At 38.3% G+C, this 24,010-nt stretch overlaps 1 protein-coding gene across 2 annotated transcripts in view; it reads right to left on the reverse strand.

Annotated features, from left to right (window-relative positions):
• Positions 1-774: 774 nt before the first annotated feature.
• LOC124795234 (E3 ubiquitin-protein ligase NRDP1) overlaps positions 775-24,010 on the reverse strand; it is a 59,870-nt gene continuing 36,634 nt past the window's right edge. For both annotated transcript variants that reach the window (XM_047259160.1, XM_047259161.1), the window contains exon 6: positions 775-1,848. In XM_047259160.1, coding sequence (XP_047115116.1) covers positions 1,579-1,848 — 270 coding nt within the window. In that variant the 3' untranslated portion in view covers positions 775-1,578. The remainder of the gene's footprint in view (positions 1,849-24,010) is intronic.

Here is a 24,010-nt window from a genome sequence, read left to right on the forward strand (position 1 = left end):
GAGTGACATAAGTGACTGAGGTGGAAGATGGAGAAAACTGTGGCTTATGGTGTGATACAGTTCCTACATCTGAAGAGTAACAGTGTCCAGGAAATCCACAATGAGATGTTGATGTTTATGGAAATGACTGCCTGTCTTATGACACTATTATGAATTGGGAAAGAAATTTCTTTACCAGTCACATGTCCCTGACAGATGAGCCAAGAGCAAAAGTCAGCTGGGAAGGTCATGCTCGAGTTTTTGGGGTCTGTTGCGGAATCATCACAGATTACCTTGTCAAAGGTCAAATCAACACTGGCAGATACTACAGTAATCTACTGGACAAGATATGAGAAAGAACAGGGTATGCTCTTCAGAGGTGTTCGTTTTCTGGCTATCAATGCACCGGTCACAGATATTACAACACAGCTGACATCATGAAAAAATTGCAAATGTGGTTTAAGACAAAATCTGCAGACTTCTACAATAAAGGCATTTGGATGGTTAAGAAACACTGGAAAAATGCATAAACAGGGATGATGACTACACAGAGAAGAATTAACAACAAATCAACACAAACCCCCTATCACATTTTTAAGGACGACAATCCGAACTTTACGATGGACCCTCGTACTTACTGCTATTAATATATTACCAAAATAATTAGTGGTAGTGGTGCTGGAGGTAATAACTCACCTCCCCCGCATGCACCTACATGTTTCACCCTGCCTCGACCATTCTTAAAGCTCCCCCAACCCCTCCTCCTCCCCTTCCCTCCAGCACACACCTCTACCCTTACTCCCACCATCCAGTGAACATCACTGTTCACTTTAGTCAGATCTCAGTGCTGGGAGATAGCAGTAGCAACATGTACCTTTTCCATCTGCCCGTCAGCTTCTTAATTTAACTTGGCCACTAATACTCTGAAAGAAATGACTCATTATAACACATGGTTACTTAGAAAATGCTGTGGAGAAGAAGAAGAGAACTTACGTACAAGCGGTGAATTGCAATATTGTTAAGTAAAAGATGTTGAAAGTGTGAGTGGGGGAAAAAAGTAGCCAAAGAGAACAGACAAAACAAAATAGTTTTCAAAAACAGACACAGTTGATAGCACCAAATTTGTTACAAATGGCCATACCATTGAATTTGATGTTGCTGCAGATTTTAAATATTTCTAACAAGATCATTGCAGGGATAACATAAAGGAATTTTTAACTTCCAACGTTTGCAATATGTTGGAAAGAACAATGGTGCACCTAAAATCATCATGCATTACTGACAGAGATTGCGAGTATTCTGAACAAGTGGTGATGGACAAATGTACAGTAATGTTACAGAAATGAAACAAATCCATTACAATGTTTTTATGATTACTGAGATAGCACCGACTTTGACAGGACAGGACAGGACAGGAAGACTAGACAGGGAAATACTATACAGAAAGGAAAAGGAAAGGTACAAAAATGGTAGAAAATGTTTAGTTGTAAGAACAGAATTTCCTAAATTCTGGTAGTCAGTGTACAACACAATGCTGAATTAACCAAGCATTTAAAACACTTTGAGGTTTAGTTAAATCACATGGATTTTCATGTTTTTTCACTCAATTCCATGAGCAAAAATCATAACAAGTCCAGGGTCAACCATCATGTCATCACTCATATGGGTATTGTCACACAGCAAAACTACTACGGCTTGCTTTCCTGGCACCCTCTTACACACGTACTGTTCATATTGACGACGATTATTTTGCCTAGTTTCCAGAGAACACAGTCCAGGTGGCCAGCGCCGTTCATGTGCATTTTCCATTAAATCATCCACAATATGGGGTGGACAGCCTGACTCTGACAACGTTCGTTTTATCATTGCCTGCACACAAAGCACAAGTGTGTTACACGTTAAATTTATGCAAAACTATTTTTACATTTTTGAAGTAATATTTCTGTACAGCTTTAACTTAATTTGTTTATCATAAGTAGAGGGGCAAGGAAAAACCAGAATCCTACATTGTAACTGCCTAATCCTTTAATTGTAAGTCCCTGATAAGAATTTACTACACAAAACAATCAATTGCTGCTACAGCTCCATAAATCAGCCTTTTCCATCATCCTTTTAACTTCCAAACATGCTTTGGTTTGTCACAAAACCAAAAACTGTGTTAGCTACACCAAATTTTATTATGATTCTCAATATTAGACATTAAAGTCTTTATTAGGAAGAAGAGGCACACAGTAGTCAGTCGCAATCCCGTTAGCTTTTATTATTCTTGCAAATATAAATTTCGGCTATAAACAGCCATCTTCAGTACATTTTCATTGTATTTCAACAGACTCTTGGCAGTTCATGTCACCATATATTCTTACAGGTGTATACACTGAAGGACACTGAGGCTGTTGCTGTGTGGCTCTCCTTCCTTATAGTATATGGTCACTGCACACAACAGTTCCTGAGGAATCAAAGTTGCTAAAGTGTTTATTGTAACTGAATGAATTAACTTTAAAAAATTGAATTACAGGTAAGAGAAAAGCTATTCAGTCACTCAAAATATATTACAATATCTTCAGTCGCTAAGAAATATAGTGTACGTTAAAGAAACAAAACACCTTTCTTTCAATGTATCAGTTTCCCTATAAATTACATCAGGCATCAGAAAGAGGCATGTTACTTTTTATATCCATAAGAACAACATATTGTCAAACTTACTTTTTATGTAAGTATTCAACCAAAAAAATCACCGATAAGCTTTATGACCAAAGCACGTGTGCGCGTGCAGACAATGTGCATACTTACTCTGTACCCAGAATAAATCAAGTTCATGTTGTATATTTAATGACCTTGCAGACAACATTAACAGGAACCTCAGACATTTTGCAGACAATGCAGTTATCTATAATGAAGTACTGTCTGAAAGAATCTGCATAAATACCCAGTTACATCTTGGTAAGTTTTCAAAGTTGTCAAAGATTGGCAACTTGCTTTAAATGTTCAGAAATAAATTATGCACTTCACAAAATGAAAAAATGTAGTATCCTACGACCATAATATCAATTAGTACCTATTGGAATCTGCCAACTCATACAAATATCTGGGTATAGCACTTTGTAGGGATACAAAATGGAATCATCACATAGGTTCAGTTCTGGGTAAAGCAGATGGTTGACTTCAGTTTACTCCTAGGACATTGGGGAAGTGCAATCAGTCTACAAAGGAGACTGCTTACAAATCACTCACTCATGCCACCAGTTCGAGAATATTGCTTAAGTGTGTGGGACCCATACAAGATAGGTCTAACGGGGGATATTGAATTTATACAGAGGACAGCATGAATGGTCACAAGTTTGTTTAATCTGAGGGAGAGTGTCACAGAGATATTGAAGGAACTGAACTGAAAGGCTCTTTAAGATAGTTTAATCTATCCCAATAAAGACTATTAACAAAGTTTGTAAACTAGCTTTCCATGACGACCCTATGAATACACTACAAACCTACAAACTGCTTTGTATCACTCACATAGAGACTGCGAGGATAAGATTAGAATAATTAATGCACACACAGAGGCATTCAATCATTCTTCCCACACTGCATATGTGAATGGAATGGGAAGAAACCTAATAACTGGTGCACTGGGATGTACCCTCTGCCATGCACCTCACAGTGGTTTGCAAAGTATTAATGTAGATGCAGAAGCCTTCAACTCCAGCTACACTGCACACTGTTTTTGAAACTTAAAACAGTGTGATGGGGATTCAAATCCAGAATCTGGCCTTGTATGGCAATGATCTTACAGTAAGAACACTGTCTATGAATGGCAAAGTTATGGGTTGGAATCTTTGTCTGGCACACAGCTTCTTATCTGCCAAGAAGTTACTACACATTGCATCATTTAGATGAAACACTTCCCTCACGACACATATCTGGAAATATTACTACTCCACCAATGTTACAAGATATTCACAAAATCTTAAACTTTTTGTTCTATATGTCTATCCTAGGAAATGAAATCTATTAAAAGTACAAAAGAAACATACCTAGCAATTACTGTAATACTTTCTTAAAAACCCAAAGACTTCTGTTGTATCAATTACATATTACGTTTTTTTTCTGCTACAGCATCTACTGCTATTCAGTCAGGTCTAATTTTTACCCTTTAAGACAATTTGTCTCGCAGAGATTAGAACGCTGATGTACTTACTTTCTTGTTGTGCACCATGGGAAAGGGGAGACCATTTTTTCATATTGCCCCAAAGTTGTTCCTTGTTTAGTCCACTTTTAATGTTTCGATGCATAAATTTTCTTTCAATAAGGCCTTTTCCTGCTAAACTGTCCAAACCATACGATTAGTTCAGGATATGCAATTTGTGTGCTTGTTATTTCATCAACAGTCAATATTTCTGAGCCTCACATTGTAGGTTTAGCTGTCACACTGTATGTTCTCTTCCCTCTTGAGTACCTTCCCATCACCACTTCAAGAGGCCGTTAATTCTCCTGTTAAGTGCTCATAAAATCTGTTACGCCTGTATCAATTTTTACAGTTCTTCATAATCATGATATGCGACTTTCTCTTTCTAATGGCAGTTTCTTTAATAACACAATTTGACAGTTTCCACCCTGAGGGTCATATGAAAGCTTAACTTCTGTTTTGCTTTGGTTAGCATGTATGCTGCAGATTTCTAAGAAAGTGTGTCAGCTCTGGGGCAGTGAGGAGCAATCACTTGCAACAGTATTTAAAATTAGTGAAAACTTCTGTATAGAACTACTGTATGTTCAATAGCAATTTTTTAATTTCTTTGTTTATTTTATAAACACTGGGACTGCTAATCAGATATTAGTAGTGCACAGGAATTCAGCTAGTTTTAGCCAGTTATTTAGTCTCAGTTCTGCAGACTTCTATATGTTCGATAGCTTTAATGTCTTCAATTCTTACACCTTGTTACCTAAACCTGTCTACTAGTTACAGGTGTATAGAGACTGTGCTTGTTGTGTGTGGATGTAGAGGAAACTGGCCAAAGACAGCAAATCATTAGAACCTGCAATTGTGGTGGTTGTCAGGCTTGAAGACTGCTGCCCATTGCTGTGGCACCAATGTGGCAGTCTTGGCATCTCTTGTGTCAATATCACCCAGCTGGTGTGCTTTCCGATGCACCTGGACTGGCTGAGGGCAAAAGGAAGACACTGGCTGATTGCTAATATCGAGGAAGACAGCAAATGCTGGATATACTGCTATCCCTGTGCATCTTAACAATAGATATCAGGTGTTGCCAAGTGCTATCTCACCAATCTGGATTGGACCCTATCTTCCTATGAGGTTCCCGGAGGGAAGGATGCCTGTTATTGGCAGCTCACAAGACTGGCAATGGGAGCCTCTTAGAAATGACAGCTTGACCAGGAAGGGTGTGCAGTATGGACTTCATGTGCTTCCTGGAAGTCTTGTCTGAGATGTGTAAGCAGCTCTGGATGGATGGTTGGTTGGTTGACCGATTGGGGAAAGGGAGGATGGGAGGGTATAGAGCTTAAGCAGTGAGGGCATCCATTCCTCATGCATGGGGCAGTCCCTTTGGAGTTAAGTGATACCAGTCAGAAAACTGAATTGTGACAGAATGTAGAGTGGTAAAACTAAAGCATTGAAAGCAATATTTATGCCAGAGATGAGAAGTAATTGTGTGAGAGAAAAGTCTCTGGATTATGCTGAACTGCAGACCAGATAGCAGACGAGCCCATTCCCTGAAACCATCTGCAGCAAGAGGCACCTTCCCAATATCTGACCACCAACAGCCTGTTGCTGGTATAAGACAGTAACTGAATGCATAATTCCTTCCAGTTGGGTGAAAATAAGATCATAAAGTATACGTAAAAAGGCTAAAAATGTGATTAACACTACTAGAACTGACAATACTAAAATAAGGTGAGAGAAATAATCAGGTCACTAGGTAGGTGCGAGCAGCTGAGTGTCTTCTAGGACAATCACCCTCCTATCCATGATGCATTATAGTCATACAGTTTAAGATGGGAATAGAGCCCATTTTCTTGGCAGAAGCATAAAATCCTCTTTAACTTTTCTTTCTCATCATTAACTAGTATTAAGGATAAGGAATTATTAATGTCTTGCCTTCACTGAAGTACTATATTACGAAGAGGTGGTACTGCAGAAAAAAAAAGAAAAAAATGATGAGGGGTGAGTTAGGAAATAAAGGATAGCTGCATCTGAAAGCAATTAGAAATAATAAAGAGCTTGTGACCAGAGTGGCTGGCAGAGGAGGTCGGGTCTAGACACCCCACCTCTGCTCTCACCATCAGACCCAGTATGCAGCAAGAGGTACACCAACCCCAACCATCTCACTCCTGCCATGAAATCAATTTAAAACATTATGTTCTGATGGGGAGATAGTGATTGGAAGTATTACATGGTGACAAGGACAACACTGATCAGACATAGTGACAAGGACAATACTGATCAATAGGGTGGATACTGATCATTGAGTTACTAGAAATTAAAGCTCAGTCGAGGGGATTCTGCTAAATAAAATTATGCCTCTGTTAACTGCTATCAGCTCCACCAAAAAATCACTACACGTTCCCAGAAAATAATGTTGCTCCTCAATGTGTGGAGATGTAAAAGCATATTCTCTTCTGTCCATAGTTTTAGAGTTGTCTGTGTGAATGATGGTTATCAGTCTGAAATTACTGAACAACAGAGAGAAATAGACATGGAAAGTGCAGGGGGGCAACAAAGTTCAGTGTCCTTGAAAGAGACAGATCCTAATCGATGGTCTGGGAACTAACGAGTGTCTGGGAACCAACCAATGAGACTAGGAACTAACAAGGAGTGCCTGGGAATACACAAGTAGTACATTCTAAAGGGGGCTAAGTGGACATCTCAGCAGAGGGTCTCTAGACACATTCCAACTGGGAAAGAAACCCAGTGGTGATTATCATGGCACCAACATATCTTGAATGAAAAAGGAATTCAGTAAGTCACATGACTATGAAATTATTGTATGCTGATTGAATAAGTGATCAAGAATTGGTACTGTCAGAACTGGAGAAATAATATAACTGCTTCTACAAAGACTGTCTACAAGACAGAACGGAAGCTGCCAGTGAATAGTCTTCATCAACGATGATGTACTAGACCCAATATTTGCAAAGTCAAAAGTGCTGCTAAGCCATAAACCTGGAAATCATAGTCCAGCCAAGATGAGACTACAGCCCAGTAAACACGGAACAATAGTGCAACCTGCATCCCAAGAAAGATGGGTGAGGAAACAGATAATGTCAAGGTTCCATACACAGTCTTTTGTTGACAAATATGGGGCAGCAATGCCAGCTTTCTATCAAAATGAAGTCTTAAACATTTGTACTCACACAGAGTTCTGGGTCCAGATGAACCGGGATACAATGACAGGAAGGCATGACCCCTGTTTTCTTGGGAGAAAGCTGGTAGCCTTTGGAGAGGGTTTAAGTGGAGAGTCCTCAGATGTTTCCTTGAAGCAGACATTCAGCAAAGGCTACAGATTGGGAGTTAATACAAAAGACGTTGACATACAGCACGTGGGTAAAAAATGAGAGACTGTATGGAAGTCTGAGGGAAGCTGTCCTTTTGAATCTGTGGGGAGCTGAATGACATACCAACATTCACCTGCCATGATAGGAGGGATAGAAACTAACAAAAATCAGTAGCAGAAACTGGCACTGTCTTTGGAGGAAAAAGATTGATAGGGAGACTTGGAAGCCAATCACGGAGGGGAAGTGAAATGTGATGGCACTAAGAGGTATTGTACACCTTATGTATGTCGAAAGAGACTGTAATTAGATGTGTGTGTTTAGAAAAATGCATTTGGCTTTTTTTCTTGAATCTAACTAGATAATTGATTATGGATCATCCTGTCCAGAAAACACACTGACAGCGGTATAAAATGACTTAGGTGGGTTTGTGTACCATCATCAGAAAGATACAGATTGAGACCACAAAAAAATTGGTCAATCAGAAGACCCCTTGGCATTGAAATATCGAGGAGAAGGAAAAAGGTGGCAGGGGAAGAACTGTCAGATTTAGGTATGGAAGTGACCTGCCCAGAGATAAATAGACATTGCAAATGGTGATTGCTGGGGCCATTTGCACACCCACTGCTTTTGCTTCCCATGTTAACAGAGCATGACACTCCTTGACAACATTTGACAATTCATACAGAACCCTCCAGATGCTCTCTTGGGGCCCAAACAACACTGACAGAAGTCACAGTAGTCTCAAAGGTTTGGAAAATGGCCATTGTTGAACAACAAAGATTGCAGAACAAGAGGAAATTATTATTATTATTATTATTATTATTATTATTATTATTGCTGTTGCTGTTCTGGCAAGTGACAATAATATCCATTGCAGTTCCACTGAATTATTACATTTAGGGTGTCCTGGTTCCACATGAAGAGGTCAAGAGGACATGTGATGGTCCAGGATCACTGTGTTACCAGTAGGGACGGAAGAACATTGACAAACATAGGTTGAGAATTCAATGATGTGGGGAGATCTGGTGCCTCCAGGATCACCTTAGCAGCCTTCTTCTCTCCAGGTTTGTTTTTTCTTTTTCTCCCTAACTACTTTAGCCTTTGATTACTTGCAAGGGTTCTGCTATGCGGGTAGGAACTGAAGAGTGAGCATCCCTGGGGCTTGCAGTCTTGGGATCCTTCAGCCACAGTATGGTGTCTGGTCAGTGGTCTGTAGATTTCTGAGGAGTGGGTTCATTAAAGGTAGCACTGTCACAGATAGATGCCAGAGGAAGATGGTGTTTCTCTAGCCAAGTGCAAGAAGACAACGTTTCCAAAGTTGGTGCTGCAGGAACCACAGGGAGGTAGAGCTGCCTCCTCTCTCACTCTCACTCATGTGACCTGTGGCATTTGTTAACAGAATTGTAGGGGCTCCATAATACGCCAGACATGCACGAGCAGCAGAGAATGGGTGGGGATACACACTGAGATTTTTAGGTAGGATAAGCAGCACACCACTGAGCCAAAAGCAGAGTACCTATAGTTATAGCCCGTCCGGTTAGCCGTGCGGTCTAATGCACTGCTTTCCAGGTGGGAAGACGTGCCAGTCCCTGGCACGAATCTGCCTGGCGGATTAGTGTCATGCTCCAGTGTGCTGGCCAGTCTGTGGATGGTTTTTAAGGCAGTTTTCCATCTGCCTTGGTGAATGTGGGCTCGTTCCCCTTATTTCGCCTCAATTACACTATGTCGGCGACTGCTGCGCAAACACTATCTCCACGTATGCGTACACCGTAATTACTCTACAATGCAAACATAGGTGTTACACTCGTCTGGTGTGAGACATTCCCAGGGAGAGAAAGGGGGGGGGTTTAAGGGGGGGGGGGGTTCTGGTGGGGGTGGGGGGGCTCCACTGGGGGCCAAACCGCACAATAACCCTGGGTTCGGTGTGGGGCGGTGGTGGGGGTGAGTGAACTGCTGTAGGCTCTAGGTCCCCAGTTCCATGCAATACAATACCTATAGTTGTTATGCAACAGCAAACATCACTTCAGGTCATAAATAAAACTAAATATTAATTAGCTGCAAAAATGTTCAGGATAAGGTCTTAAGGCATATTTTCATTTATGAGTGACAACAATACACACAGTGCTTTGAATACAAAGTTGGGTGAAACCAGAGTTAAAAAGCACTCACATATTAAATGCTAAATAGAGTGTAACCATAATGAACAAACCATTAGTCATACCCAGGAGATTTCTCACAACAACATGTCACACTGTCTCTAATCTTGATAATAGTCTCAATTCTCAGAGAGAGAGAGAGAGAGAGAGAGAGAGAGAGAGAGAGAGGGGGGGGGGGGGAGGGGGGGGCGGGGTCACAAGCTTCTTCACGTAAGCCACATTCAGCTGCAACTTCTCACTGATTATTAATTCCTGTAGAGGTATCAAACTGAGAGGGTGCGGATTGCTATGCTTCATCCAATGTTCTAGATAGCCCCCAACATTTTCAATGTGATTAACACTGGGTGACTTAACAGGCAAATCAATGTTGAACAGAATGCCAGAGTGCTCATCGGATGAGGAATGTAAGTGTGCAGACCTGTTAACACAGGTATTATCTTGATTATCTTGAAGACAGGAGTGCCCACACTATACTCATCATGATGAAGGAGAAAGGGCAACCCTTAGCCACTGAGGAAGTTTAAAAGCATCCTGGTTCATGTTCATAACAAGACCGAACGAATCAGTCGATATTACGTCCTTAGAAGACTGAATAAATCAGTTGATGCCATGTCGTGATACAAAAGAAACCCCCAAAACACCATGGACTCACCCTTGGCCCAAACCACATCCTCACACATTGCAGATTAAATTTATCACTAACCAAATGTTGGAAAACATCCATATTTATGTTTATGATAGTCTGAATAAGTAGGTTCAAATCACAGTAAGAAAACCTGTGGGTTAAACAACTCATTAGTTATTTAAGTACTTGACATCTAGCGTAATTAGAAATTAGGCACAAAACATGTGCCCAGTCAGCTACTTTGTGTGGGGCCCACTTGTAACACTATTATCAATATTAGCTATATTTGTCTTATTTAACTTCTGTATCACCAAGTTCTTTGATGTAACACCTCCGTAAATGTTTTATTTATTAATCATGTCAATTTATGTCAATGTAACTAATCTACAGATATAACAATATTATGAGAAGGAAAGCTGCTACTTACTATATAGTGGAGATGCTGAGTCGCAGATAGGCACAACAAAAGTGAACTCACAATGAAAGCTTTTGGCCATTAAGGCTTTTGTACAGGAGTGTGTGCGCACATATGTGTGTGTATTGTTGACAAAGGCCTTAATGGCCGAAAGCTTTAATTGTGAGTATCATTTTGTTGTGCCTATCTGCGACTCAGCATGTCCGCCATATGGTAAGTAGTGACTTTCCTTCTCATAATATTGTTACATTCCATCCTGGATTTTCCATTGTTTAATCTACAGATGTAACTTTAAAAATAATCTTCTGTAATCGAATGTAAGTATTAAAACTTTACCTACTGGTTCATGCACACGGAAAGTAGGTTTGTAATCATGAAAAACTGATGGAAGTCCCTCTGTAACAAAACTGGCTTGGCGGTAATAGAAAAGGTGGATTTGGCAGTCAAACTGCAAGACTTCTTTGAGGCCAGAATTAGCTGGTGGCTAGAAGGCAAAATGTTCACATCTTGTGAACTGAGTAAGGCAAGAAGAAAAGCAAGATTATAATACAGCCTCGGATGTGGAAGTAATTTGGCTTATTATTCATAGCATACTTTGGTTAGATCTGTACTACAAAAATCTGATGCTCAGAAGAGAATTTACAGTGTTTGTTACACAACAAGAGCTATGGACACTTTTCCTGCTGTTTTTGAACAGCCACAGATCAACTCTGCCACTACCTTCATCTCAATGAATCAGTTGAGTACTATATAATTACAAGGACTAGTTTCTTTTTCAGTAATAAGCTGGTGTTCTTCAAACTTTGTGTTGAACACACCTGTATTTTATCATAATCATTTACCTACGCAGGGTCCTGTCCCAAGTGCTACAATATTGCCAAGTATCTTATTTTATTGAGCTGAAAAGTATAAGGTTCAGCCAAAGGAAATCTGGTCAGTACATCCACGTTTGCCTTACATGTAAGGTGGCACCATGTAACTGCAGGTATGATGGCACCATCTACTGGTAGAGAGAGTGATGCGTGCACACTGTTTGATGTTGCATAGCGCCAGTGTTGTTTCATGCCGAAGAGAAGGTGGTCACACAAGTTATTGTCCGCTACTGAACATGCAGGTGAGTAAGCAGGAACAACGAGGAGTGATTCGATTTTTGGCAGCAGAGGGAGTTGGAGGCTGTGAAATGTATTGATGGATGAAGGCTATGTATGGTGAGTACAGTCTGAGTTGTTCAAGTGTTGTGAAATGGCACAAATTATTCCTTGGGGGGCCCAGAGTCACTGGAAGATGATGCTCGTCCTGGACAGGCTCATCATGTCATCACACCCGAAATGGTTGTGGAAGTGAATGCTTTAGTCTCTGACAACCGCATAATCACCATGGATGAGATCCATCGGTGTTTGGACGTCTAAAACAAGCTATTCGCGGATATTGATTCGCAATGGATGACTGAGTGAGAGACTGGGTTCAGGCCTGGATCCGGCAGCAGCCTACTAGCTTCTTCAAGGATGGAATCGACTGGCTAGTGTCGCAATGGGATAAATGTGCCAACAGTTTTGGTGACTATTTTTGAATATGTGTACTGTGTATAACTCCAATTTTGAGTTGATAAAATCTTAACAGTTACTTTACACTAGTGACCAAGTTTCATTTGAATTCCCCTAATAATTTTAATAAATGTTGACTACAGTTAATAAACTTTGTGGAGTAGCAAATTTCATAACTATTTAGTGAGCCTAAATTTTGAAGTACTCCTCATATTTCATAAAATGTTTCACCAAAGTACAATTGCCAAGAAAAGATTTAAAGTATTCAGTTTAAAGATTGTTCTTATTGAAATCTCAGTACAGTATTACAGTTACCTGCAAAACTATAATGATAGTTACTGGCCAGTAGACTTCGAAGGTCTGGCATAAGTATTAATTACTGTGCAGGTCTGGAAGAAACAGTGTTTATAATTTCATGTGTATATAATTAGTGTTTCTCGTGTTGTGTTGTGACTAAAATATTCAGCCTTGAGCTGTGTGTAATGATAAGATTTGTGTCCCAGCCCCTTGGTAATTGTTGAGCCAGATTTAAGTTTCATATTACAACTACAGCATTAATGAGTTGCACTTGCCAGTTCTTTAACTTTTGTGTACTAAGATAACTGGCTACAACTATTCAAACTATACTAAATCCAAGTAACACACGTTCAATCTGAGCTAAACGGTATAAGAAAGTGAATGCTCCTCGAGAATAAAAATAGTAATCAGACTAGAGTGTAATTACCTGAAAACCATATCAATGACAGTATTTTCCAATGACTAAGCTGATAAAAGAACTTCTTGTCCAGTTAATGTTGCCTCACCATCTGCAATTATTAACCTACATTACTCATTAGGTTTCTGCTTTAATATTAAGTGTTGTTGAGAGCCAGCTTTTGCAAAAATAGTTACATATTCCTTCTGTTGTTCACACCAAACTACTGTTACATTGCCTGATAAATTGCGCAACTGCTTATTTGCAATACATAATTTCAGAATCGAGTACAGTCAATCCCAATAGTTAACCTTCATGAACAGTGCTAGTACTTGATACAACTTTGCCTAATTAGGCTGGCGACCATTTCCTTTATTACTAATAAAAGTTTGGTTCAACTCCCACTTGTTCTGCTATTGCTTCATTTCAGTAGAAATAGTATCAAGAAATGAAATTCAGTCCGATACCTTATCTGTCAAGCAGTCATGACCTTTCCAAATCCTTTCACAGAAGTAACATTATGGTTTACTGCATATTTAGTAAGAACCAGTAGTGTTATAAACTGAACACATGCAGCTTTATGTATTACTGTTTGCAATTGATTTTTGCAGATACCCAAATCAAAATGTCCATGCATGCAGTTCCCTTTATGACAAAGCAAGCTGCAATATTTTTACTTGTTTTGCCATCTGTTTCCTTAAAATTCATTTTTTCATTTTTGACTAATTACCTTTAACATACATGAGTATCATCTGCATCTTCATAAAAGAGAAAGATTGGCCCTCAGTTTTAAAGACTATAACACCAGATCTAATTTTGTGCGTAGTTTTATGTATGTAATTAATCTTATAATTTATTTGGACTATTCCTTGTGAGTAACTTTTGATATAGGGTGAAATCAGTAATTGTTTCATTACTTAAATTCTATAGTTGAAATATAAACAAATATAAATTCTGTACTAATTATAAAAATTTGGAGGAACAACTAATAGTATTCTTAAAGGATCTATTTGGCTCTATTCAAAAACATGTAAGCAAAGCCAGTCCTTAATTCCAAAGTAATTAATAGTTTTGTCAACAGTATTGTTGGTGTAACAATGTGTGTTAATTTCATCATTTAAACAAATAATTTGGCCTAACTCTCGTGGTAGAAAAAGCTGTTGAAAACAAACTATGTTTCTATATGTATATGCGGTTAACTGAAGGAGTTAAATTTGAATTGTAATTTCTGTACATTAAACATCCAACAATGTATACTTTCAGTGCCTATTATTGTGATCATATAATATATGGGCCCAATTTTTGGTCCCGAGACAGTCAGTCCATGGCCGAGTTTCATACAAGAAACCTGTGTTGGTTAGAGCAACAATAATGCATCAACCTAATCATGAAATAAGTGTTACACCAATAGGCCATGTATGACTGTGTTCAATTTATCTGAAAGATTGAAATGTGTAGTTAGGTTTTTACTGCTCACAGATTTTAGACAGTAAACTATTGTAGCAGTATATTGATTTTTGGCTGCAAACTATTAATGGGGCTTATCGAAAGTTAAACAATAGTGCACTGGTCATATAACTGTGTATTATTGGGGGGTTGTGAACAGCGTAAGTAAAGAACTGTTAAACGCAGATGTGCACGTGTAGGCTACATCATTTAAAATAGTGAGTGTTTAACTTCCACACCCCTCCCATTTTTCAGCCAGTGTAGCAACGCAGTACGTTAACATTGAGGACAATCAATGAAGAAATAAAGCAGGCGAATGTCACACCTTCACAATGCTTGCTTGGAAAGTGGTTGAGATGGATCTGCTTAGCAGTAATTTCAGTCATATTTGAAACCAATTACCACTGACAAGGCAAAGCACTAGCTTCCCAATCCTCTCACTCAGAATTCTCTTACGACCAGTGTTCATATGCAGTGTTAGATAACTGCGAGTTGAATACCATCCCCCTGTAGACACACTAAGGCACACTAAGTCAATGCTGATACACCAACAAATCGAGCAATTTCACTCTCAATGTAGTCGTGCACATGTCTAAACATGGCAGCTGCTGCTCTGTCAGATCTCCACATCAATCCATCTTATAGCAATTATTTATACAATCAACTGACTCCACTCCACTGTCCTCACATTAGAAGTGGAGGGGCACATGACACCTGGTACCAGTTCAACACCATTCGCACAGCACTCCATATTGACCAGTGTGCTTTTTCAAGGTGTGGTCAATATTTTGCCCTGGTAGTTTATTTTGGTAGGATAAGCTTGACACTAATGGTAGACATATTTCTACTTCACAAGTGTGATGGCAGAAAGGTAAGAAGCTATGTGGGCAGTCAGTGGCCAGAGACAGTGGTCATGTGGGTGAGAGTTGTGTTAGTGTGAACGAGTGCCTGTTTTCTCCTGCACAAGAAGGTCTTTACAGGTGTAATTTTTTTTTTGTGTCTGTCTGTAACTCATTGTGTCCTCTATATGGTGAGTAGCATTCTACCCTTTTCATAACATTGTCATTATTTCATCCTGTGTTTTCCACTGTCTTATCCCTTCTTTTAGTCATGTTGTACCAATGACATATTTTTTAATTCTGCTTTATATTAGATGGGACTCTTGCTGAGAACCTTTACATCAAGAGTACAGAACTCCACCCTGAACACTGGCAAAGGAGGCAAAAATCTGCATGGTATGTATTTTTGTGTCTCGTATTGACATTATGTAGCTCATTGCTCAGCTGAAATTGACTTTTATTGACAGCAACAAATCCCATTAAGGAGCAGATGAATTGGGGTAGTGAGTCTAAGAATTCCAAGAGCCTTAAAAAGGCTTCTGGAAGATGTGTGGTTATCTGTTTTACAGAGTATTCTTACTGCTCAGTTCTGATGAATGAACGCTATTTACTTTTGATACACTGCCCCAGGAGGAAGTTCCATAAGACAATGGACAAAAAAAATGTAAAATAAGGCAACATATCTGTCATTAGAACCATCTCTCTGTGTATTGATCTAAGGCCAAAAAAATGGTAACCGAGTCTCCTGATAAGTTTATCTGTGTGTTAATCCCATGGAATTCTAAAGAAGTGTTTCATTTAGAGTATGATCATTAAAGTTTACTTCTGGTTCTAACAAGCAATTTTGGATTCTTTTGAAATTGCATAATACGAGTCTTTGTGAGATTAAGTCTTATACTATTAGCTATGAATCACTTGTAGGCATCTTGAGCCATCATATAAGCCACGGGTGGGCAACAGTATAGGCACATGGGTCACTTTGTGGAAGCAGAGGTCAGTGGAGAGCTACACCTTTTAAAATGATTGCATGCATTAGTTAACTCTCCACTTCAGAAAAGGTATAAATTGTTACATAAAAATTCTGAATGTCTTGGTAGGCTGCAGAAAAAACCATTAGCAGACCACAGGTGGCCTGTGGGCTGCTATTCACCCACATTTGGCTATGACTCTGTTTGGACCCTACATTTGTATAATCATCTCAGCAAACACTACAGTTTCTAACTGCCCTTTAACATCATAAGATCATTTATGTAGGTTACAACCAAGAATGGTTATATTGCTGATCATTATGGGACACCTATTCTGAAGTTATTTTCATGGCTGCAATACAGTCTGTCAATCAGTCCAGCTGCTTTCTGTTATGAAGAACAACTTTGTCCCTGCAAGGGAGATTGCATTAATAGCATAAAATTTTGTGACCCACATAATCTAAGACTTTGACAAAGTTACAGAATATTCCAAATGGATAATTTTTCCTTGTGTAATTGTGACAGAACTTCAGTTGCAAGTTGCTGTATGAAAGAGAAACAGAAGCAGTTCACAAGGTTTTTTTTTTTCCCTCCCCCAACTAAATGAGTTTGTATTCTGTCAATTCTTGGTGCAGTAAACTTTATTACAACAGCAATTAATATATGATCAGAAAGTATAACTTTAGACCAAACACCCTTATTTGTTTGGTCTGTAGCCATTACAGACCTCCTTCTTCTTCTTCTTCTTCTTCTTCTTCTTCTTCTTCTTCTTCTTCTTCTTCCACTTACTGTCTTAGCAGGAGCTTTCTCAAACAGTTTTGAAAAGACTGTAAAGAGTGGAATGGGTTTGACATTGAAGATGGCTCAATTATCTCTAGCTGCTTTGTTCATTTACAACTTCCAGAAGCCAATAAACAAGTTTATCCACTTTCAGAATCATACAATACAGTTCTGCAGTGTCCTACAGTACACAAAATGTGTTCATATAAAAAATTTGAAAAGTTGTTTGAGTAAGCAGCACTCCGTACATAGCTGGGTGTTACCACAGCATATTTAAGTCTGTCAGACATGTGACATGAGTCACTGATTGATTACAATGGTAACTTGAGGGTAATCATTTCAAGTCAGTGTAAGTTTCTGCCAGAAACACCATCATAGTCAGCAGAAGTACTCCTTTTTAGCGCTCTGGTTAATTTTTTAATCTTATTATGGGTTGTATTTTTCATACAATAATGACTGGAGAAGTAAATCTAATGCCTGTGTGCTTCGTTGTGTATTAGTGGGTGGCACATTTTCTGCCACTGTGAGGAAGTAATCACTGAATTTGGTGGCTAATGATTTGAAAGCATTACCATTTCTGCCAAAGCTACTTTTGGTGGGTTCAATTTCATTTCGTTTTTTTATTTTGTCATTTGTCTCAATCTTGCGGTGTTTTATTTTTGAGCTTAGTGCACGAGTTTCACTTCTTAACAACAGACTGGAGGCTTTTACAAAACGGATGATAATGGATTTTCAATTCATCACTGCAGCTTGTTCTCTTAATTAGGTAAAGAGCTCTCTTCCTAACACAAGGCACTTCAATCCCACGAGCTATCCATTACTGCTTCAGCTCCAGTTTACGCTTATTTGTTTCAGGGGGACAGGAGGTGAAAAAACACTATCTGAACATGTTTAAGAAAGAGCTAAATTTATGTCTACACTGTCTGCTTTGTAAATTTCTCTCCAGTATTCTTTCTATTGTTACTTTGTAATCACTGATAAAGTCTGATTCTACTCTGTATACTTTACTATAAGATTTGACCAGCATGGTCAGATAAATCACTGGTTTCACAGCAAAATCACGAGAAGAGGTTGGTTGTATCTCACTGATCTCAATCTACTGTAGAATTATGAAACATTGTGTGTTCATGCATGATAACTTTTCTGGAGGCCAAATAACTCATGTATGAACCAACTTGGTTTCCACAAACAGCAACTATGTAAAATCCAGTTTGCTTTGTTCATTTACAGCTTCCAGAAGCCAATAAACACAATACAGTTCTGCACTGTCCTAAAGTACACAAAATGTGTTCATATAAAAAAAAAATTGAAAAGTTGCTTGAGTAAGCAGCACTCCGTACATTGTTCTTTATCTGGAGGCATGATCATGTAAAGTAGCATTCAGTGTACCTCGAGGTAGGACTGATATTATTCATGAAATTTATATATAATCTGGCAATAATGTCTGTAAATCTATGAGATTATCAACAAAGGATATTTGTGTGACATTGTTAAAAAATTGTTATAAAATACAGGATCTGATGCAAGACTGGCAACTTACCCTCAACAAATTTAAATTAATGAGCTGAAATTTATGAAAAATCCCCAGTATTGTTCAATTCCACTTGGTAATTACTCACATAAATTCATAACGGGGTAGCACATTCATACATAACTGGTTTACAGGTTTGAGCAATGCATATTTTTCAGTAAGCAATCCATGGAGAAATAAATATTTGTCTTCCTCTGGAACCTGCAAGGATTCCTTCTTATTTACACCAACTAACACTTCTGCATCTCCCTTTGTATAGATGTAGCATTAATCTTGACATCATTTCCTGACGCATTTATATCAGGTATAACCAGTGGTACCATAATGTAGCAGCCCAGCTTGCTATCTTGTAGTTGTGTTGGTATATCTGATTACCTTTTAAAACAATATCTGCCACCAAGTATCTTGTCCTCTGTCAGATATAAGAAACTGCTTTTTACTTCAGCAAACTTCTCAAAAATTTTCAAGGCAGCAAAAGTTGTTCCACTCTCTAAAAAAAGGTGAAATGAGTGATGTTAATAAGTAGAGACCCATTTTCATCTTATATCAAACATATGAACAGTTCTTGAAGAAAACATTATGTGGCCATATCTCAAAGTTCCAGGCAAGAAACTACTTATCAGGTCTTCAACAGCTGAGCTTTTGGAAAGTGATGCCAATAAATGAGCTCTTGTACCTATTGTTAAATGAATTATGCAGTGCAATTAATCCAACACAAAAAAAGAATGTAATTCAAGGCCTGAAACAGAGCTCTGATCCGTCAATCATACATCACTTTTGGTGAACTGCTACAGTGTGGAAATAATGGTAAATGCAATACAGGTATGGATTATGTATCACTGAAAGTGTGCAAAGAATTGTGGTGATCACACAAAATAGTGAAAACCACACTGCCAAAGAAGTAGTTGGATGCGGTATTCCTCAAGATTTCGCACTTTGACAACTTGGGTTTATTATACTTGTTACTTATCTATCCCAAAGTGTTTATGGCAGTCGATCAATAGTGTCTGCTGTTGATACCAATATACTGCTTTTAAACAACTATGCTCATCACTTCAATATGAACTGCATGTTTCCTTTTTACTAATGATATCATTAGCATCAGATAATGCCAGAATTGGAAAACCTCAATAACTTTAAACAATCCCAAAATTTGTTGGTGTGAATATTGGGGAATACTATAGTGGACATGGTAGGAAAGTCAAGACAGACTAATTATATTACACTATGCATGTAGTACTCTCTAGGAAGTTTGAAACAATAAAATTGGAATATTTTGTGCTTTTACACTCTCCAGTTCATATTACATTCTCTTTTGGGATATCTTGCATAAGCAGTTATTTACTATCTTTAGGGTAATGAAGTAAAAATCTATCTGTGCTACCGCTAAACTTCTCACCCAGGATCTACATTATTACCAATACAATAAACATACACCCACAAAACAACATGCTACATTCTCAAATTTCTGCATTTATTTAAAAATTGAAGCAGCCTAACATAGACTTACCATTCCAATGATGTATTTTTAGTTAAGTAACAACTCTGAATAAGTCACAGCAGTGCAAGACATACAAACATAATTGTGTATCACACAAACAGGAATCCATATGTTAAACATAAAGGACTATCAATTAGCAGACCTATTTCCATAGAAAAAAATGGAAAAAAGAGGAGTTCTCATGACTGTTAAAAATAACACGAAGTTCAAGTCTATTGAATCCAGTTGTTTCAGCTTAGATCGATAACTGGAAGCTAGTGTTTGTGCGTTGCTGATATCTGGGAGTCATTTGTAAGTATAGATCCCCACGGGGAAATTTTTGCACATTTTTAGGGAAAAAGGAGTCATTATTATGTCACCTAGCAGACAAAAGAAAGCAAATGACAGTCTAGGGAGAATTTGATGTTAAATTTCTGAAAGATCCTGATAAAAGAAATAATTTACAAACTTTATTTAACATTTATAACCTGAATTCTGTTGTTAATTTTCCCACCGGAAATATACAGGGCAGCAATGCATTAATATATGACATACTGCACTGCTGAAGGCATCATGGGAAGGTTTCCATAATACATTTTAATGTATCTTGTGGAATAGCACTTATTTCATGGCAAATGGCACCCTTAAGTTCATTGGTTGTCTGCATAAGATTGACAAAGGCCCTTTACATACCCCACAGGAGGAAATCCAGAGCTGTTAAATCTGGGAAACAGGATGGCCAACTCACCTTGCAAAAGTGGGATATCACACAGTTTGGAAACATTTGTTGGAGTATGCTGTGTGAGACATCGCCTTATCCTCCTGAAACGAATGTTATTCAGCAACCCTCTTGCCCGCAATTCCAGAATGTAGACATTCTGGAACGTTTTGCACGAGCAATGGCATTCACTCTTGCTCCACATCCAGTGTCATCCACAAGAAAATAGGGACAAATAATCACATATACACACACGCACACACACGCGCGCGTGCGCCAACTATACAGTATACTACAACTTTTGGACTCAACTGGGGCTTTTCAAGCAAACATCATGAGTGTTCCTGAAATCAACAGGCTGTTAACATACCTAGTCATGAAAAAGTTTGTTTAATTGGACATAAGCAGTTGCTGGAGAAATAGTGGTTCTCTGTTAAACAACAGCAAGAATGTAAGTGTAGTTGGCAAGTGTATTATCCATCATTGTCTCAACTCTAGCCAACTACAATTAACGCAGCTGAAACTTCAAGTCATCCAGTATACTATGAATGCTACTACTAAACTAGGTAACAGATGGACTGCTTCCTGAAAGTCATCTTCAGAGAGGCAAAGAGTAAGATAATAAAAGTATTATTGTTGGATCTTAATACCTACTAAAGATATTGCTTTCCATTATTTACCACGACGTTCCAGAAGAGGCTGAGTAAGACTGGGGACGGACAGACTAGTTACTGTAGGCTTTATGGACTTGTCATTGGAATTGCCTAAGAGAGTAGAGTTGTATTTGCGACAGCTGGTAACAATTATTACCAGTTTTTTTTTAAGCCATTGCTTTCAAATATTTCCCACAGCCTACTTCATTTCACCCTTGCGATGCTTTAAAATAGCACATGAAAGGATTGCATTCCAAGATTAAATTTACATCTTTTCCTAGCAGTTGCTGTGTGTTTTTGTATTCACTACCTGGCTTAAACTTTTTTAGGCAATCTAGCCACAATCTACTATCGCAAATGAAGAGGGAGATGTACGGCAATACAGATGTTACAACATTTAAAAGTGTGAAGCTGATCTTAAATATAGATTTAATCCATAAGAAATTTAACATCTCTGTTTCCAACTTCTCTCAAGTTTATACATAGCAACTGCCTAAGAACTGTCCTATAAACATTTTCTACAGTGCACACACGATTCTACTGACAACTAAAAAAGGTAGGTAGATAGAAAATACTAGAACTCTATGTATTCATGACACAGAACTTTGTTTTAAATTAATAGAATCATACGTAGCAAGAAATTATTAGCTTGTCCCGTGAACTCAGCACAGTGAAAGTATCTTACAATCAGTTCTATTAAGCTGCCTTGAAGTTTTCTGCATTGGCTAGGGGTGGGGGATACTACTCTGCCTTTCAAAGGTTAATTGTGCCCTCTTTGAGGTTATGCTAACAAAAAGTGGTGAATGCATTTTTTTCCTGTGATAATCTTTTTGAATGCTGCTGAACCTTTCAAGCTGGTGTACTATCAATTACAGATTCAAGGATATAGAGGAAAGAATGTTAGCATTTAACAACAACTTTATTAGAGACAGAGCACAAGTGCAGATTGGTGAAGGATGGGAAGGAAACTGGTCTTGTCATTTTCACAGGAGTTTTCTTGTTATTCATCTTAAAGAGTTTTACAAAAACTACAGACACCAAATTATAGTTTGACCTGCTGTTGTTCCAAATCCTCAATAGATTGCAATAAGAGAAATAACATACTTACACACCTTGATGTGACTATAAGTTACTGTTCTCTCATTTCACATCTTTACAGGAAGCATTTAAGGGTAGTGTTGACTTCCTGTATGGAAAGAATAACTTCATAACAAGATGCAAAAAGACATAAAAAAGGGGGGGGGGTGGGGGGCCAAGATACAGCAGTTTACAAAATTTGTTTGTGGTTTGGATCACCCATAAAATGGCCCCAAAAAGTATTGAACTTAGGCGTTTAAGATGGCTTGCAATGTATTTCTGCAAACCCTCCTCTTTATAGTGTCTGTGGAGAGCTGTTTACTGTGTCCTCGATTCCTTCAGAGCGAGAGGGGAGTAACCTATTACAGTAAATATGCACTCTATGTGCCAGTGGAAAAACATAGAAGATTTAACACTGTTGACAATGAATCTGTTGATTGCATATGATATGCTGCTAATTCACTGCCTCCCTACCTCACTGAGGATATATACGCAGACAAAGAAAGGGGGGGGGGGGGGGGGAATCCAGGATTTCCTAGTCAAGAGTAAACTGCCTCGGGTGAAATTACACTTTTCCTGGGTGAAAATACCCTACATCCCAGGTGAAATTACATTTTTTCTGTGTTAAGTAACAATATACTTTTCCTCAGAGCTGTAAAACTTATCAATCCTTTGAATGGTGAATGTTTTATACAGGAACATAAAACTTCCCGGCACTTTATTATGAAAATATAAACATACATTCCATCAGACAGCACCATAGCTTGCAAAGCATTGAAATCGAGATTGTGATGCTCTTCTGCCAGCCAATCACAGCTCATGTAATGTGATCTAGCCAGACAATGACAACAGATATTCAGAGCACAGGATCCATGATGTAGCCAGCCAATAGGAACATCTTCGTTAAGCAGTGCGAACACAAAAGTTGGAAAAGTTAATGGTTTAAATTATTATATATACAGTATAGTTACAAGAAAAGCTAAGCTTTTACATATAATATTGATTGTCAAAACTTTTTTTTTATTTTTTTCCCTGAGGGTGTGGCTGGGCAGTATCCTACAGGCACAGCTTAAATTGCAGCAGCTGATTATTTCTGACAAGCACAATTATAGCTTTCATTGTTGTGCACTGAATATTTTGTGGGTTACCTGGCTGAGTACATGTTTTGCTGAGCACTTCAACTTTTCTATAGAAAAGCATCTTACATGTGTAGCTGCTCAGGAATTCAAATCACAATTTTTTGAAGGACAATTACACTTTTTGCCATTTTTAATGCATAATTTGTAATCTACAAAACTAATTTTGAAGCTTGGTCTTTTTCAGCATGTGTTACCCTTTAAGACATATCAAACAAAAATATGGCAGTAAAATTTCAAATAATGGCATAAATGGTTGGTCTTCTGAGCCCAAAATTTTTCTAAGTGGCTGGTCCTCAAAGTGTTAAATTTTGAATGAGAGTTTAACGCTCCACGATTTAAGGAATTCATCACACAACATAATTCACCTTGCATGAAAGGAAATTTATTTTGAAAGTAAGTCTTCTCAAAACACCATTCGCAATATTTTCCCCACAACGTATTAGAAATGTAATCACTTGTGACG

The sequence above is a fragment of the Schistocerca piceifrons genome, chromosome 4, assembly GCF_021461385.2.
Source record: "Schistocerca piceifrons isolate TAMUIC-IGC-003096 chromosome 4, iqSchPice1.1, whole genome shotgun sequence".
NCBI classification, from domain to species: Eukaryota; Metazoa; Arthropoda; class Insecta; order Orthoptera; family Acrididae; genus Schistocerca; species Schistocerca piceifrons.